The sequence below is a fragment of the Amphiura filiformis genome, chromosome 10, assembly GCF_039555335.1.
Source record: "Amphiura filiformis chromosome 10, Afil_fr2py, whole genome shotgun sequence".
NCBI lineage: Eukaryota > Metazoa > Echinodermata > Ophiuroidea > Amphilepidida > Amphiuridae > Amphiura > Amphiura filiformis.
This window is the reverse complement of record NC_092637.1, coordinates 2,930,751-2,946,936: the sequence shown is the minus strand read 5'-3', so window position 1 is coordinate 2,946,936 and position 16,186 is coordinate 2,930,751. Positions and strand designations below refer to the sequence as shown.

Sequence of the window (16,186 nt, the reverse complement as noted above, 5' to 3'; positions counted from 1 at the left end):
GGGGGAGCTGCTTGGAAATTTCCCCCCCCCCCCCGTGCTCATAATTATTGCACAGCCCCTAAACACATGGTGAAATAAAATTGATAAGTAATGCTGTAAGCCTATATATATAAATGTTCACATAGTTGATGGCTTAATGCCTGTTTTATTTCTTTTCACTTTACCTAGATTTAAATTTTACCTAAATTTGTTTTTATAAAATATTCTTGTAAATAAAGATATTCCTGTGTTGAATTCGTATCATTTGTAAATAAAGTAATTGAACAAAATTCAGTTTTTAGCATTATCATACACGTCTCATAAATTACTGTAAAATTATGCAACCTCTATATAACATAAGTTATCCATGTATAACATGAGTTATCCATTATTGGGCTATACCAGTTAAAATCCATACACCTCCTTTAGAAAACATAACCTTAATCTTCCACACAGGGGGTGTAGATTCAAAATAGAGTAACTCATTCAGGTAACCCAAATTTGAAATTCACACTCCCTGTGTTGAAGATTGTCTTCCATAGCAGAGTGTAGGCTATGGATGTTAAGTGGAATAGTTCATTGTTGGGCATCACCTGTGATTGAACAGGCATCAAGCCTAGTAGAGGTTATCCGTGTTCTATAAGCTGCATATCCTACCAGCGACTCCTATACCTTGTTTAGAACTTTCAAAAGAAGTACCTGCATGTGCAACCATGACTATTTCAAAATAGCCCGCCAAAGTCATGCAGGTAACTCCGAGGTCGTGCATTGAATTAGTTTGAATGAGGAATACTACGGGAACCAGCGCCTTTTGTTAGAAGTCACACATGAGTAAAGTGGATAACCTCTATTGATGGAGCACAGCAGGGGTATGTACCAGTACCCCATCACCCACTCTATGTGCTGCTATGATGCCTCTGAATCATGTTGTTATGAGTGGCAGACTTAAAGATTTACTGTATTATTTTGAGACCCAGCCATGTATATTTTGCCTGATATAACAAGGTAGATATCATTTAAAGTGGAACGATGAGGCAGAACACCAAGTTATCCCACATGAAAATAATGGTATCTACCGTGTTATATCAGGCGATAGATACATGGCAGGGTCTCAAAACAATACTTTTATTGTCATTTTTAAACAGATCAACCCTTAACTTACATTAGGTATGTAATTTATATCAACTTTTGTGACCTTTTTGATCAAGTTGGAGATTTCTCATTGGCGAGTCATCATTCATGTGTCAAATGTAAAATACTGCGCTCGCACGAGTGAACACTCCTGCGCTGCATGTGTATTCTTGTGCATACTCACAATACATATATGCATATCTATTGCAAGGTATAACACAGCTTAGATACCAGGATAAGCCCAGATTATTATGCCTGTTTAGGCAATAGAAACAAATTAGTTTGATCTTTCGATCGATCATCGATGCTTGGTCGATCCTTATTGTTTATGAAATTTGAGATATTGGCAAATCCAAAGAAAATAATGTGCTACTTTTGACAATATTTTCAAAAAATTTATCTTGGAATTATTAACTAGGCTGTCACGGTTAATTCAAAGTCAGCACATGTTACATGGTGGCCTTTTTTGAAATGGCATATATCGCTTTTTGCATCTAAACTTTTCATATTTTTTGCCATGAATTATTCTTTCCAATCACAAATGAATAACAATGTAAAACGATTGAGTGGATTATTCAAGAACCGCAAGACCTACGGAAATATAAATGTGATTATCAGCTTCCTTGACTCATTTCCTATAATGTATTAATATCAAGAAGCACACTGTAGTTTTTTAGTTCACTAGCTAAAACTGAAAAAAAAATAAAGCTATCATCCGAATCGTCTGAAATAAAAAAACAGGTTAGAATGTTTTGCAGCAAGTTTCTGAATGTTATTAAAACATTTTGTACCCTTTATATAAACCAATATTTTAATATTTTCTGGCAAAATTTCCTGACCTTTGTGAATGTTTTTGGAAACGTTTCTTTATTTTCTGCTGGGCACTTTCATGAGTACTACAACACTATATTTTACTCCATTCCACCTAGAATTGCACTTCAATCTGTGGCCTCAATAATTGAATACCTGAGTGGAAGAAGGGCCCAACTCCATCAAAACTGTTGTTAATATTTGGAAAAATTTTATAGACAGAATGTTTTCATCTTCAAGGGACCTTTAAAACATGAACATACAATATCACATACATTCAAAATTACATATGATGTTTCCATGGCAATGGTACAGGTCTTAATACGAGCTGGAGTTGGGCCCTTCTTCCACTAATATACTGCAAGTGCCAGTTCCGTAAGCAGATGTGTTATAAATAGCTACAGAAATTTAATAATTATCTATTAATTGCACAAGTAGAAGCATGTAATATGTTAGCAAGAAAGTTTATTGTAGTGAAAAGCAGATTTCATGGATGAACGAAATTCCGCTTCAACCCAATATTTGTGGAAGAAGGGCCCAACTCCATGGAGTTGGGCCTTTCTTCCATGAAAATCATGATTAAGTGTACGTGGAAGACTATAGAGAGTGGATTTTGGCTCATCTTTCACACACAAGGAAGAACAGTCTGCTGGCAATAAAATGCTGGACCTAACTCATTTTTGTAAAAAAATTGGAGTTGGGCCCTTCTTCCACTCAGGTATTCAATTGTTCTTGCATGATATAGAAGATACTGCTTCACTCCAGGTAGACACCAAGGTCTTGCGCCTGCATCCTCACCTACAAAGAAAAGAAAACATCAAGCAGTTATATTTAGTAGGAAATTCAAATTCAGTATAACAGGTGGTGGAGTCAGACTGCCCCACCTTTTTATAAGGCTAGCCAGATCCATTTTCAGGCAAAAATTGACTAGAATTTTCTTTCTTTTCAGCCCAGTAAACACTTTGATTTGGGGCTAAAATGGTGTAAATATCGCAAATTGGCCCAGTAAATATTAAATTTCATAGTGTGAAATTTAAACAACCCCAGTGCTCTTCAAAAATATTTCGGTCAAAATCAAATCATGACGTGGCCCCAGTGGTTCTACATTAATTCCAGGGTTAATACCAACCTTAAACAGAGGATGCAGACATCAGTTTGCTAAAACTTATTCTGCCTTGGAAAACTTTTGCATATTAGGCTATTGAAACTTGATGTTGAGTTTAGCGTCCCAATTTTTTCAGCTCATAATGAGGCAACTATTTCATTATTCATTATTCATTATTTTCAAGGTTTCATTATCAGCAGCCTTTTACAAATGCTTATGCGCTTTTGTTCATTCTAATTGGGTATCGCCAGTCGCAATATAATGTCACAAACACACATAAACATTTGCATTTATAAAAGTATAATTATCTTGCTTTTTGTTTTTCAAGTTTTAAAACAAACTAAATGTATTCTGAAGTATACCATGCCGGTCTTCTTCACTCCAATTTGTACTAACCTCTCCGTATACATTTGAGGATATGGGGAAATGGGGGGGGTTGACTCATTAATACAAAAATAACAATCATGCAGAACATTATGAAATAATTTTTTTGCACCAATTTGTCAAAACTAGGTCTTTCATAGTTAAATTATTTACAACACCAACAATGTCCATCTGGTAAAAACATTTTGGCTAGGTTGATTTATCTTCTACCCTGGTATCCCAAAGGTATAATTGAAATAATTGGATAGAGCAAGGGTCAAAAACCTGTATATTTTTAATGCTAAAATATTTAGATGGATTCATCTAATAGTTCTCAAGGCTTTCTATAGTTTTTGAAGGGTTCAAATACAAAAAAATGGGGTTTAAAAATTTTGCAAAACAAATTTTCTTTCTGGTTTAGTAGTAATTTGCAAAATAATGAATTATTTTCAGATTTTACATCTCAAACGCGGCACAAAATTCATAACGCGGGCGGTGGACGCTAAACTCAGAATCAAGTTTCAAGTGCCTTATATAATCTAATAATCATCTTATCTTTATTTCCTTCTTATTCTTGTTGTCTTCTGTGTAACCATATGAAGCTGAGAGATCTTCTCTGTATGGACTGTGTTGATTAGGCGCACTTTTTTTTCAAACATTCTTTTCCAACAATTGTTGACCAAAAATAACATTTAAAAAAAAATCACATTTGTTTTTTCCAACAATTTTTGACCAATTTTTTAAAATTTAAAATTCTTTAAATTTTAAAATATTTAAATTCTTTCATTTTTTATTTCTACATTTTTAAAATCAAAATTTTTTTAAACTACAGCATATTATAAAAGCTAATAATCACCTTATCTTTATTTCCTTCTAGTTGTCTTAGCATCTGTCTGACCATATGCAGCTGAGAGATCTTCTCTGTCTTATCCTCTTCAAGCTCCTCACACTTCCTCTCGTACTCCCCACGATGCTCATCTAATAATGAGATTTTATCTTGGAGTTGTTGGATTTCTTCACGTATTCTATCTTGTTGTTTTGAAATATTTCCTATAGTTCTCTGTGAAAAGGAATACGAGTACAGAGAAGATGCGGTTACAAAAAAATAAGTTTTTTGGGCAGGAAGACAAACATGTACTTGTGCTCTACCACTATATCTGGGTAAAGTTGATTGTCAGGAGAAAAAACAACTTTTTATTTGTTTTTTATAATTGTCTTTTTTTATAGGGGCACAGTGATGCTAGTGGTATGGGCTCTGACTCATGACTGGAAGGTTGTGGGTTCCAATCCTGGCTACAGGTGCCAGTATGCTGTGAACTTAGATATGGCTCTTAACCTCTATTGTCTTAGGTAGATGACCCCCCACAACAAGTTGATTCAGGGAGTCTGACCCAAATGCCAAGGACAGAGATGCCAGTTATCAGGTTTTAACCTGAAATCAGGTTTTTTGTGAGTCCAAATTCCTGTGTTTTTATTTATTTTCAGCTCGCTTTGGGGCTTTTGGCCTGCATACACATGCTTTTTCAGTTTTTTTGAGTGAAACTGACTGGCATCTCTGCAAGGAAAAAGAGATGGACACTACAGCCTATCAGCATTGCTGTGGCACAATTTTACCTTGCTTTTAAGACCTGTTGTCTTTATAGATCAAAGCAGTGGGGGATGGAGTTCGTTAAAAAATCTTGAATCCAGCACAGAATAAGTTTATGGTACAAATGCGCTCAAGCATATTGAAGCTAAAATTGTGAATATGGTCCACATTGGGTGGGATGATGGTATGGATCATCCCTCTTATCAAAATATGGGGGGGGGGATTTATTCCCCCTGGATCTATACTTATGGATCAAAGTCGAATACTCTGAACAAATAAGCCTATTAAGGTGTGAATTGGAATAATACTTCAAGCTATTTGACACTTATATACATCTGATAGGCACTTACCTAATCAGGGACAACAGGCAAGCTTGTATTATTATCATCCAAGTCTTCTAGAAAGACTACAAATAGTCTTACCTGTTGTTGCATTATCTCTCTGTTAGTCTTCTCCACATCCTCCATAACTGTTTGTTCCTCCTCCCTCATGGCTTCACATCTTATGGACAAAGACTCAAATTCTGAAACATAGTTTTCTGCTCTGACTTTAGGATCCATAGTCCTTTTGCGAACAACATTTTTCTCAACTTTTATATTGTGGCTATGATTATGATTGCTTTGGTCATCAAATTGAGACCATTTTGAAGTATTTTCTTCCTCTGAGAGGAATTCTTTGGCACCATGGTTGCTTTCATAGTTTCTTGGATGATATGTTTCATTTGAATCTGGATGTGAATTATGATTGGCTGGATTTGAAGTTTGTTTCTTTGATGACTGTTTCCTCCTGTTTGGAGTAGAGCCAAGGATTATTTGTAGAAGTGTTGAGTTCTCAGCTATTGATGTAACTGAAAAATGAAAATAGGAAATGATTGACATTAAACAAGAATCTAAACCTGGGTGTGAAATTTGAGATACATGCAGGAAACTGTGGCGTGACCAGGTCTTTTTATTTATTTATTTTGGGGGGGGGGGGCAAGAGCAGGCAAAGCAACTTTTAAAGGGGAAGGCAAAATATAATGAAAATGGTAGAAAATTATTGCTTTTTAAACAAGAGTCTCTACAAGGTGGTGACAAGTGAACATAAGTTCAAGCAACTTTCCATACTCTTGTTCATAACTTTAATCAGTGATGTGGAATGCAAGAAAATGTATATATTTTTTCCTGATTTTCCGAATCCTATTTTTCCATTTCTTTATCTTTTTCCCTTCTTTATCTGATCAAATTGTCCAAAAGACACGTCACTTCATTTGTAAATCATTTCTTAGTGTCAAGGCAATGAAACATGCTAATGCATTTATTTATTTTTATTTTTATTTATTTTAATCATATTTATCCAGGGTAGCCCAATTCAGCCAAATAGCTGGTCTAACATGGGGCCCTGCTACACATACAATAATTTAAAAGCAACAATTATCAACATACAATTTATATAGTATATACAACTCTTAGATACAAATTTAAAATACAAAAATACATACAATTTTAAATGTGAATAAAAACACATCATTTACAAGTACCGGTATATGCACAAAATTTTAGGACTTGAATCTTTGCTTGAAAATCTGCATATTTGTTGAGCTTCTTAATTCATTACTCAGCTTGTTCCAAACTTCAACCCCACTGTACGAAAAAGATGATTTAAAATATTCAGTATCATAACCATTCATGCAAGGCGGTAGAGCCAATAAATTTGTCGCAGCTTGTCTGGTGTAAACATTATGCTTTTTGTGTATATAAGAAAACCTGTTGATTAGGTACTGTGGAGCCATATCGTTTAGGCATTAACAGAAATTTGAAATACATTGCACGATTCGGAAGTGATTCCCATCCTAATATAGGAAACATTATATCAGAAGACGTAAGGTAATTGGCACGTAATATTATTCTTGCATGCATGTCTTGGGTTATGATGACAGGCCATTCCCACTAGGGCCAATAACACTTGGTCCAGCCAAATGGGATCGGACCAAGTGGGAGTAAACCATGACGACATATAGAAACGGATCTGCTGTAAACATTTTCTCTTTATCGTTCTGAGGCATCTTTTATGCAAGGGTGCTGTAAACCAATTTTTGTAAAAGTAATGCTGGCATATATTTCACTACCTTTTGTTCTGCATGTAGGACATTTGATTCTATCTTCAGCACAAGGCTCACAGAAAGTATGACCACATGGAATCAGCACTGTTGGTGAATAGTCTGGGGGAACCTGCAGTAAAAAAAACAAGAAAGAAAAAAAAGACATACAATTCCTATGGTACCATATTCTTAATTAGCACCCCAGGTGCTTAAGTCAGACATTTTTGAGGCCCTTATTAAAGGAGTATTTCGTGATCCTAGCATCCTCTTTTTATGCGAGTTATGCATGATTATGTGTATTACACTGCTCCATAGACAATGCGTTGTAATTTCGTTCTGGTGCACCAGAACCATATTCAAATTTCACGATATCTTTGCAAAACGAATTAATCTGCAAGAAATATTTTGTACATAAACATTATGTAGCCAGAGGTTTCCAGTGATATAAAAATCTCAACTTTTTTTTTTTTGAGAAAAGTGGGGGATGAGGCTGTGGATCACGAAATGCCCCTTTAAAACAATGAAGTCAATAAATTATGAGGAGTTTACACACAGAAACATTCAAAATACTGTAAATCATAATCCCAAGTCACAAGATGTACTAATGGTAAATTTTTTTAGACATTTGACTTTATTTGTTCAGGTTCAGGCACATCGACACTTAAGGTCTTTTCATACTACGCCACAATTCCGGTGTAGTGCAGTGCCTATATATTGATTGCCGCAACTTATCGCATTTCCAAGTTAAAAAAATGTATTTAACTTTATACGATATCGAAAAGTAGTATTTTTCAGTACAATGCGATGCGGCATTGTACCACATTGCAAAGCAATTGCGACGTAGTATGAATGGGCCTTTAGACAGTTGGCACTTGAAAAGTTCTATGGTACTTATTAATTAAAAGGTGCACTAACAATATGGCAATACAAAACATAATCAAGTAAAAGAAAACTGTCGCCATTACTGGACCAAACTGCCGATGAACCTTTGAAGATGTTTGTATTTTACAATGTTTATTTTAATGGTCAGGGGTGAACATGGCTAGTTTTTTTTATGGGAAAACATTTTGAAGCATACCTCTGAACCTCCATGCATGAAATATAAATGGCCATGGTCCCCTACTACATTTGGACATACGAGGGGTATCAAAAGTTTTAGAAATGCCCAGAAGTGAAAGAGCTATATCAATGAAATTTTGTCAGTGCAATCACTGGTCCTTATGTACATTATGGTCCAAAAATGGTCTCATATGTATGTTTACTTTTTTTACAGGTGGCACTAGATGCCAATAACCCGCTGCCCCAGTTACTGCGCATAAACTGCAAGATTGAGAAAATTGAGGCAAGCAGCATTATTAAGATCCTCCTTTTGAAGGGTTGCAGTGCCTAGAAAATTGATGATGAAATGAAAGTTATCTTCGGTGGTGATTGTGATATGTCACTGTCGCTTTTTGGAAAAGGAATTTTTATTTCATCCCAGATTTTCTGGGCACTGTAACCCTTAAAATAGAACTTAATCATGCTGCATGCCTCAATTTTCTCCATTTTGCTGGTTATGCGGTTACATAGGCAGGTAGTGACATCTAGCTCCTGTAAAAAAAGTAAACATACTTATGAGATTATTTTTGCACCATAGTGTACATAAGGACCAGTGATTGAACTGACAAAATTTCATTGATATAGCTCTTTCACTTCTGGGCGATTTCTAAAACTTTTTGATACCCCCTCGTATGCATGTGAAAAATAAAATGTCTTTCACCCTTTTTTGTTAACAGATTGTAGAATGAATAAAGAAGTGAAGCTCGACAAACTGGTATAAGGCACAAAAAAGTTGGTTTTTTTAACTAATAGAGGCCGTCAGCCTTTCGCCATCTTGTGGGTACAAATGATCTGTGTGTTCATGCGTCAGACATTACGCGCAGGGCGCAGCTTGCCACGCAGCTGTTATCGCGCCTCAACGTGGTGATTTTGCTGCTCACGCATGGAGATCGAACGACCATTACAGCGTGTACGCACAAGATGGCGGCATATGACGTCACACTGACGGCCTCTATTAGGCAAAAATATTTTGGCTATGACCTTTAAAAAAAAATCTGACCAACCAACCATACCCCTTGGAAGGGATCTTTGGACAATCAAAAAAAGTTTCTTCTGGCCTAATAAAGGAGAGAAAAAATCGGAACCATTAGCAGCGAACACTCATAACACTTGATTTGCCAGTTTGAGACTTGCAAATGTTGGTCGATCCTTCATGTAATTATTTTGTGTAAGCTAATCCTAATTCTAACCCTAACCCTAGGCCTAATCATAATCCTAATTATAACCCTAATCCTAAACCTAAACTAACCCTAGCCATAACCCTAACCCTTCATGTAAAATTACATGAAGGAATAACCCAAATGTTTTGTTTGGTTACACAAAAGCATCACTATAAAATGGTATATGGGTCCACTTTCTTTTATAATACTTGAAAATTAAAAAAAGGAAACCTTGAATAAGACTTTTCTGTTGAATAAGCAGCAATATGATCTATTTTCTTACCATTTTCTGCTTACACTTGATACAATGATGACTAGATAAGGTGCTATCATTTTCTTCATCATCATCCAACACACTTTTCAGTGGTAGACCTGAAAATATGAAAACATAATGTCAAAGATTGCAAATTTGTGCATTATAAATTCAAGGCGACAATAAAATAAGTTTACATGGGCCCATTCTATGTGCCCATCTAACCCAGGGTACATAATTTCCATAAAAGTAGACCTTTTTCCTAAATAAATTAGCTTAAATTTAACCATCCAGACACTTCACCTTATTTGAATGGTAAAAGGGGGTACTACAACCCTGCCCAATTTTGTGCCTATTTTTTTATTTTTTTCAAAAATTATAGCGCATTGGTTACAAGTAAGATATGTATATTATAGGGGCAAGGACTACAATTACTGCACTGGAAATTTTATTTTGGCACAGACAACAATTGTGGAGTCAAAAATGAGGGAAAACCAATATTTGATCAATAAATCAATAACTGCTTGCCTTGAGTTGCTGAATTTTCAGTGCAGTAGTTGTAGTCCTTGCCCCTATATACATATTTTACTTGTCACCAATGCACTATATTTTTTGAGAAAAATGCAAAAATAGGCACAAAATTGGCCAGGGGTGTGGTACCCTTGTAGTACCCAATTGTCCTTTTGTAAATTGAAATTTGTAAATGTACCAAGTTGGGTACATATTTGTATCCTTGAAAAGTGGACCTTTTCAGGCCTTTTTGATTTAGGAAAGCAGGAGCTGTCACCTGCCCACAGCTCTCCTTAATTGCTTTTGGTGTATAGGTATAAATCACTCCCCTTAATAAGGGGAGCTGTTTTTTAAGACTTCACCCAACAGTTTCCCATAAGTTTATTCCCAAATAAATACACAAGAGCGAGTTGGCGCAGTGGTTGTTCCCTCGTCTTGCACCATTGAAGTCCCGGATTCAAGCCCCGGCGCCGCCCAAGGACTCTGTTTTCAAAAATTGGTGATTAGTGATTAGTTGTTTGGTTATCAAAAACTTCCTTCACCCAATGGAATTGGGAGCTACACAGATAACGCCCTGCATGAACATTTCTTACCTGTTGATTGTCTTATTTCTTGCCTCTCCAACCTCATCTCAGCCTTCACTCGGCTAGCAATCTGATCAGCCAATCGGTCAAAAGCATCAGGCTTCATCAAATCATTTCCACTAGTTCTTGTCTCTGATTGGTCACTGTGATTAGATTTGCTTGATTCTGATTGGTTGGAGTTATCACTATCAGTGATACGCTGGTCCTTGTATGATTGGTTATCACTGGAAGTTCTGTCAACATCTGATATATCAGAATTATACTTTGAAATAACATTGCTTGTTCTCTGTAAATTAGCATCTGTTAAATTATTGCTATCCCATGCATTGACAGAGGGATTGATTTCTTTAGCACTCAGATTTGGTTCTGATTCTGTCCGCACCCCTAATGTCTGTGACCCTAACCTTGCACTTGTTGTATTCTTACTAGAAACACTCCTATCACTAACACTGCCTTTTGCGACTGGTGGTTTGCTTGAAAGACCTTTGTCACGTCCGCTGCTAGGTCGAGATCCAGACTTACTTTTACCACTTAGAGGTCGAGTTTGTCTTCCAGTTTGAGTTTTTGAGGTGTCCTTCTGTCTACCGGCAGGGGAAGCTGAACGAGTACGGAGGTTCTTTTTCTTGTTGTTGCTGTCGCTGCTGGTTGTCCATGTCATTGTTTCTAAGTTCAAAGTTAATCAAATGATAATAAGGTCAAATAACAAAAATTACATGTTTCTCTTCCGAACTTTTAAAAATAGGAGGGTTGGTTTTTATTAGTTACGGTACCAAATTTTTGTCCCAAGATGGCTGGCAAGACAAAAGTGACTTACTTCAAAACTATTTGGGGGGGGGGATTTTTCCGGTCCCCTTCTTTCCTTTTTATTTCTTTTCCTTTTCCCTTTTATTTTCCTTTGCCTTCCCCTTTCTCTGTCATTTCTTGTCAGAGAGGCACTTTTCTTGTTCATTTTTGTCAGGGGGCACTCTATGTGGGATGCGTTTTTCCCCTCTTTTTTGTTTTTTCCCTCTACTCAGTCAAAATAAGCTTGAGTAAAGTGAGATACCGCCGGTACTCAGAACTTTCAAAACTTACATTCTTTTAAACACACACACAATTCTTCCAACAAATACTTTAAGATGTATGTATTTCTACCAAGTACGGTATCAATATTTTTGTAAAAACAATAGAGGAAAATATTGGCTAATTTCTCTGAGGCAAATGCGCCAGTACAATGCTAGGTCAAAAAGCTAAAGGTTTGGGACCACCCCCCAGCAAGTTAAAAATTGTCAATTTCAGCTACGGTACAGTATGACTTAATTTTAATCTTCATTAACATGTATACCGGTACCTTGTTTCTTTGATGTTCCTCCCACTTTCTTGTCATCACGGCCTTGACGACCAGAGGGCGCCGCTTTCTGACCTTTGACTCCATTGTCATCTGATTGTGATTCCCTCTGTCGCATCCAGTTTGCCTGCATACGCTTTATTTCTTGAACCTTCAATCAATAAAGTAATAAACAAAAGGAATATAGTTTTATAAATTGTTTATCAAAGCTATCTAGGCCAGCATGCATATATTAGCCTACACTGGCTATCCAGGCTTGTGCATTTGTATGAGCTTGGAACGGTCCATGGTTTTCCATGGATTAGCATATTGTGTTCCTCACGGACCAACCTGGGTAAACAAACAAACAAACAAACAAAAGCTTATAAACTTACTAAAGTACCGTACTGACAATTATATTGAAGTGGCGAGCAGTTAGCCACCTGCACAAATTCTTATTGTGATTATCTTATATTCTTATAGGATTAAGGCCACAAAAAAACCCTGCTTTACGGGCCTGACCAACCCAAAAGTTGCATTTTCCATTTTTTTTAATTCTGTGATCAATTCGGTCGGTCGGATATCCGGGAACAAGTGCGCACAACAGGGTTCGGTTTTTGCCGGCAAAGAGGCAAAAACTGGAAAAACTCAAATGTAGTCAGTCAAATATTAAAAAGTAACACAGAAAGCTCATAAACAATAACACACAACTTTTGATCAATCACTCAACATTGTCTCGTCAAGTTCTTAAAATGTAAAAGTTTTGAATTTGATATGTAATGTATACACCACATTGCAATTAAATGCACTAGTGAGGGAGCTTGGGGGGAGCTTACTTACCAATTCAGACTGGAAAAACTACGCCTTTCATCACTTGAAAACAGATTTCATTACTTAGCCATAGCTTTTGTCAGTAAATGTCTCTATCGTGTGTATGATGTGGATCATTTTGTTTATGTTCAAATTAACACTCGTCATACTGACACTTACAAAATTCCACCACAATTTTGGTAGGACAGACTGTTTCAAATATAATGTTTTACCCGTTTTCCTGTGCAATTCCAATCATTACCTCTCCACATTAGAGATAAGTTGAATATCAGTCTTTCTAGCTTTTTATCTAAAATTACATTTTAAACAATCCAGCTGGCTGGTTGATTCTTAACTAAATGTAAATGTAAGTAATTTATTATGTCCAATTCTCTCATCATTATTTTCTTTTTCTTTAGATTTGGAGCCTTTGGATGAGTTGGTTGGAGAACAGCATGCATGCTCTTTTGTTTTGTTCCTTCATGGAGTGCCTTTAAGTTGACCACTTCGAAAGTGGCATTCTGCTACTCTTTGGTCTTCCCTGCCAGCAGGGCACTCTCGTTCTTGTTCGTCCCTGTGTTCTTAACTTGCAGTCTGTTCATCTACACACCTAAAAATTTTTTGTTGTTGTTGATATTTTATTGGTAGGAATGTCAATTTATTGTTTAATTAAGTTTAATGATTGTATTTAATTTAAAATCGATTTTCCCTCATTATTTTCATTTTTTAATTCCCCCGTTTAAAAAAAAAATGTATTTTAATATATCATGATTGTATTTGTATTGTACTTTTATATTGTATGAATTTTGTTTTGTATTGTGTTTTTTCTGACAAATAAAATGAAATGAAAATGAAATGAAAGTGAGTGTAAGCAATGAAAATTATTTTTTGTTAAATAATTTGTTTTCAGATGAAAAAAGTGAACTATTCATCACTTTTTTAGTTTTTGCCATTTTTGCTGGCAAAAACTGGTTAAACTGTGGTTAAAAAAAACAACTGGTTAAACTGTGGTTTTTTCCACTTGCGCCAAGTTGCGGCAAAAACCTATGAACCCTGGCCTGGCGCTCACTATATGCCATTAGGCCCTTCGCACTTGATTATTAGTTTCCTGTTTACCGCCCGCGTCCAAAATTGACAATCTCAAAATAATTAAATTATTAATTATTTTATTTTTATTTCTAATTTTCTCCTTTAAAGGGGCATTTCGTGATCCACAGCCTCATCCCCCACTTTTCTAAAAAAAGTTGAGATTTTTATATCACTGGAAACCTCTGGCTACATAATGTTTATGTACAAAATATTTCTTGCAGATTAATTCGCTTTGCAAAGATATCGTGAAATTTGAATTTCGCTGGTGCACCAGAACGAAATTACAACGCATTGTCTATGGAGCAGTGTAATACACATAATCATGCATAACTCGCAAATGCAAAATCGGAATCAACTGAAATTTTGGAAATAGGCTTTTTTCGTGGATATGTACTGAAAAATGGTCGCATGTCATGAATTGGTCATCTTATGTGTAACACAATGTTTTATGATAAAAATATCACCAATTTTGATTCACTTGAACAACACAACTTTTAATGAATACATTTTAGACCATTAAAAGTATACATTTCTGGAAAGCTTAAATGACAAGGATGCCAAATCAACAAAGTATACTATCATAATACAGGGTGGGTAAGAAATATACAGGGTGGAACATCAACAAAATTAGCATCTTTCATGTCATGGTAAACCCCATATTTTCTTTTTCTGAAAGCTATGTAGCTCAAAATAAATATGGATTCAGAAAGACATTGCATGGGCCCTTCCAACAAATTAGGAAGAAAGCGTTTGATATCCCTTGCGTTAAACATACAGGGTGGTCAAAAATTGCAAAATAATTTTACAATTTGTATGACATTATAAATCAAAACTTTTTTCCTCCATGTCTGGCACTAAAACTAATATCATAATTGAATTCCTCATCAAATTTCCTTAAAAATATGTGTACTTTCGAATAAGCAGGGTGACCTGGGCAAGAGATAGGCCATTTAGAAATGTCGGAGCATTACGTGCACACTTTATATAGTAACATAGGGAAAACTGTCTTAATTAGCATTTAATTAGGCAATTAATTAGTTACATCTTTTGTTACATTTGATCTACTATGAGGTAGATCTACAATCCAGGATGATATATGTGCAATTTGTGGTCCATGCTACTTGTACTTTTTAAGATACAAAGCCAAAGGTTTGAAGTTTGCCATATTTTCACAATTTTGTGTACAACCCTATGGGGCTCACCCGCCCCGGCTCACCCGCCCCAGCTCCTCCATTGAAACATCTTACATATTGAAGTATAAATCTCAAAGTAGTTGTCCAATTGACTTGGGGTTTTTTGCATTTGACAAAGAACATAATTATCTACAAAATGACACCAAACTTTCTAAAATAGGTATCATACTTTTAGAATAAACTAAACTTGAAGTGGGAAGAAAGCATTTTCATGTTACGGCTCCTCCATTTTTGGGTGACCTATTTGTGACATGCGACCACATGTCATAAAAAGAGGATGCTAGGATCACGAAACACTCCTTTAAAATAACTTTCAACTACTTCTACTTGCCATTTTCTGAATATCAACAATAATGATGAATGAACAAAGAGTAGGCCTACAACTCCACCTTCACTTATTTATAAAATCAAATATTGTTGTGAAATAATTAAATGCCCGCTCTAGTCAAAACAAGTCAATAGTTGCTTGTAATAGTTCAAACTAAATAAAGAAAATAAAAGATAATTAATAATTTTAATTAAAAGTCACCTCGTCCCTTTTTCAAAATCTTTAACAGGAAACTAATAATCAAGTGCGAAGGGCCTTACCGTACCAGGCGCCTACTGGTTTTACAAGGCTTTCCCCAGTCTGTTGTCAGCCCGAAAGAATTTCCGATGACGATGTCGTCTGTCGTAGACTAGCATGACTAGTGTCGATGACTGACGTACATGTTTTTTGTTTGACATGTTGATCAGTATTTCCAAATTAATTTAAACCATGATTTGCGCCTTCACAGTTTATATTTTGAAATACGATTGCAGTCGGATTGCGTACAGCAGCTTTGTTCATTCAAATGAAATTTTACTGTAGCCAAGTTTAGTAAAATAATGTTACGTTTTAGTCATTGGTTGTGGTAACCACGGACGCTTGCAAACACAACTGCCGAATTCAACAACTACCTGTTCAAGCAGTATTTCCAAGCCACAATAACTCACCTTTTCGGCTAGCTGCTTATTCTTCTTCGACGACATCATTTAAGTGTCAATTTCATTCAATCGTTCATAAAGACTACATTTCTAAGTCATGGTAAAACCTTGCAGGATATTTCATTGAAATTTCCAATCATTTTTTGTATTGCACAACCACG

General features: G+C 35.8%; 1 protein-coding gene across 1 annotated transcript; it reads right to left on the bottom strand.

The window, feature by feature from the left end:
* Positions 1-229: 229 nt before the first annotated feature.
* LOC140162418 (uncharacterized) lies at positions 230-16,165 on the bottom strand. Its single transcript, XM_072185645.1, has 8 exons — positions 16,035-16,165; positions 11,992-12,139; positions 10,671-11,324; positions 9,598-9,686; positions 7,084-7,186; positions 5,399-5,823; positions 4,245-4,448; positions 230-2,718 (listed from the first exon to the last, which is right to left on the bottom strand). Exons 1-8 carry the CDS (start codon positions 16,071-16,073, stop codon positions 2,677-2,679), a joined length of 1,704 nt encoding a protein of 567 aa, XP_072041746.1. The 5' UTR covers positions 16,074-16,165; the 3' UTR covers positions 230-2,676.
* Positions 16,166-16,186: the final 21 nt, after the last annotated feature.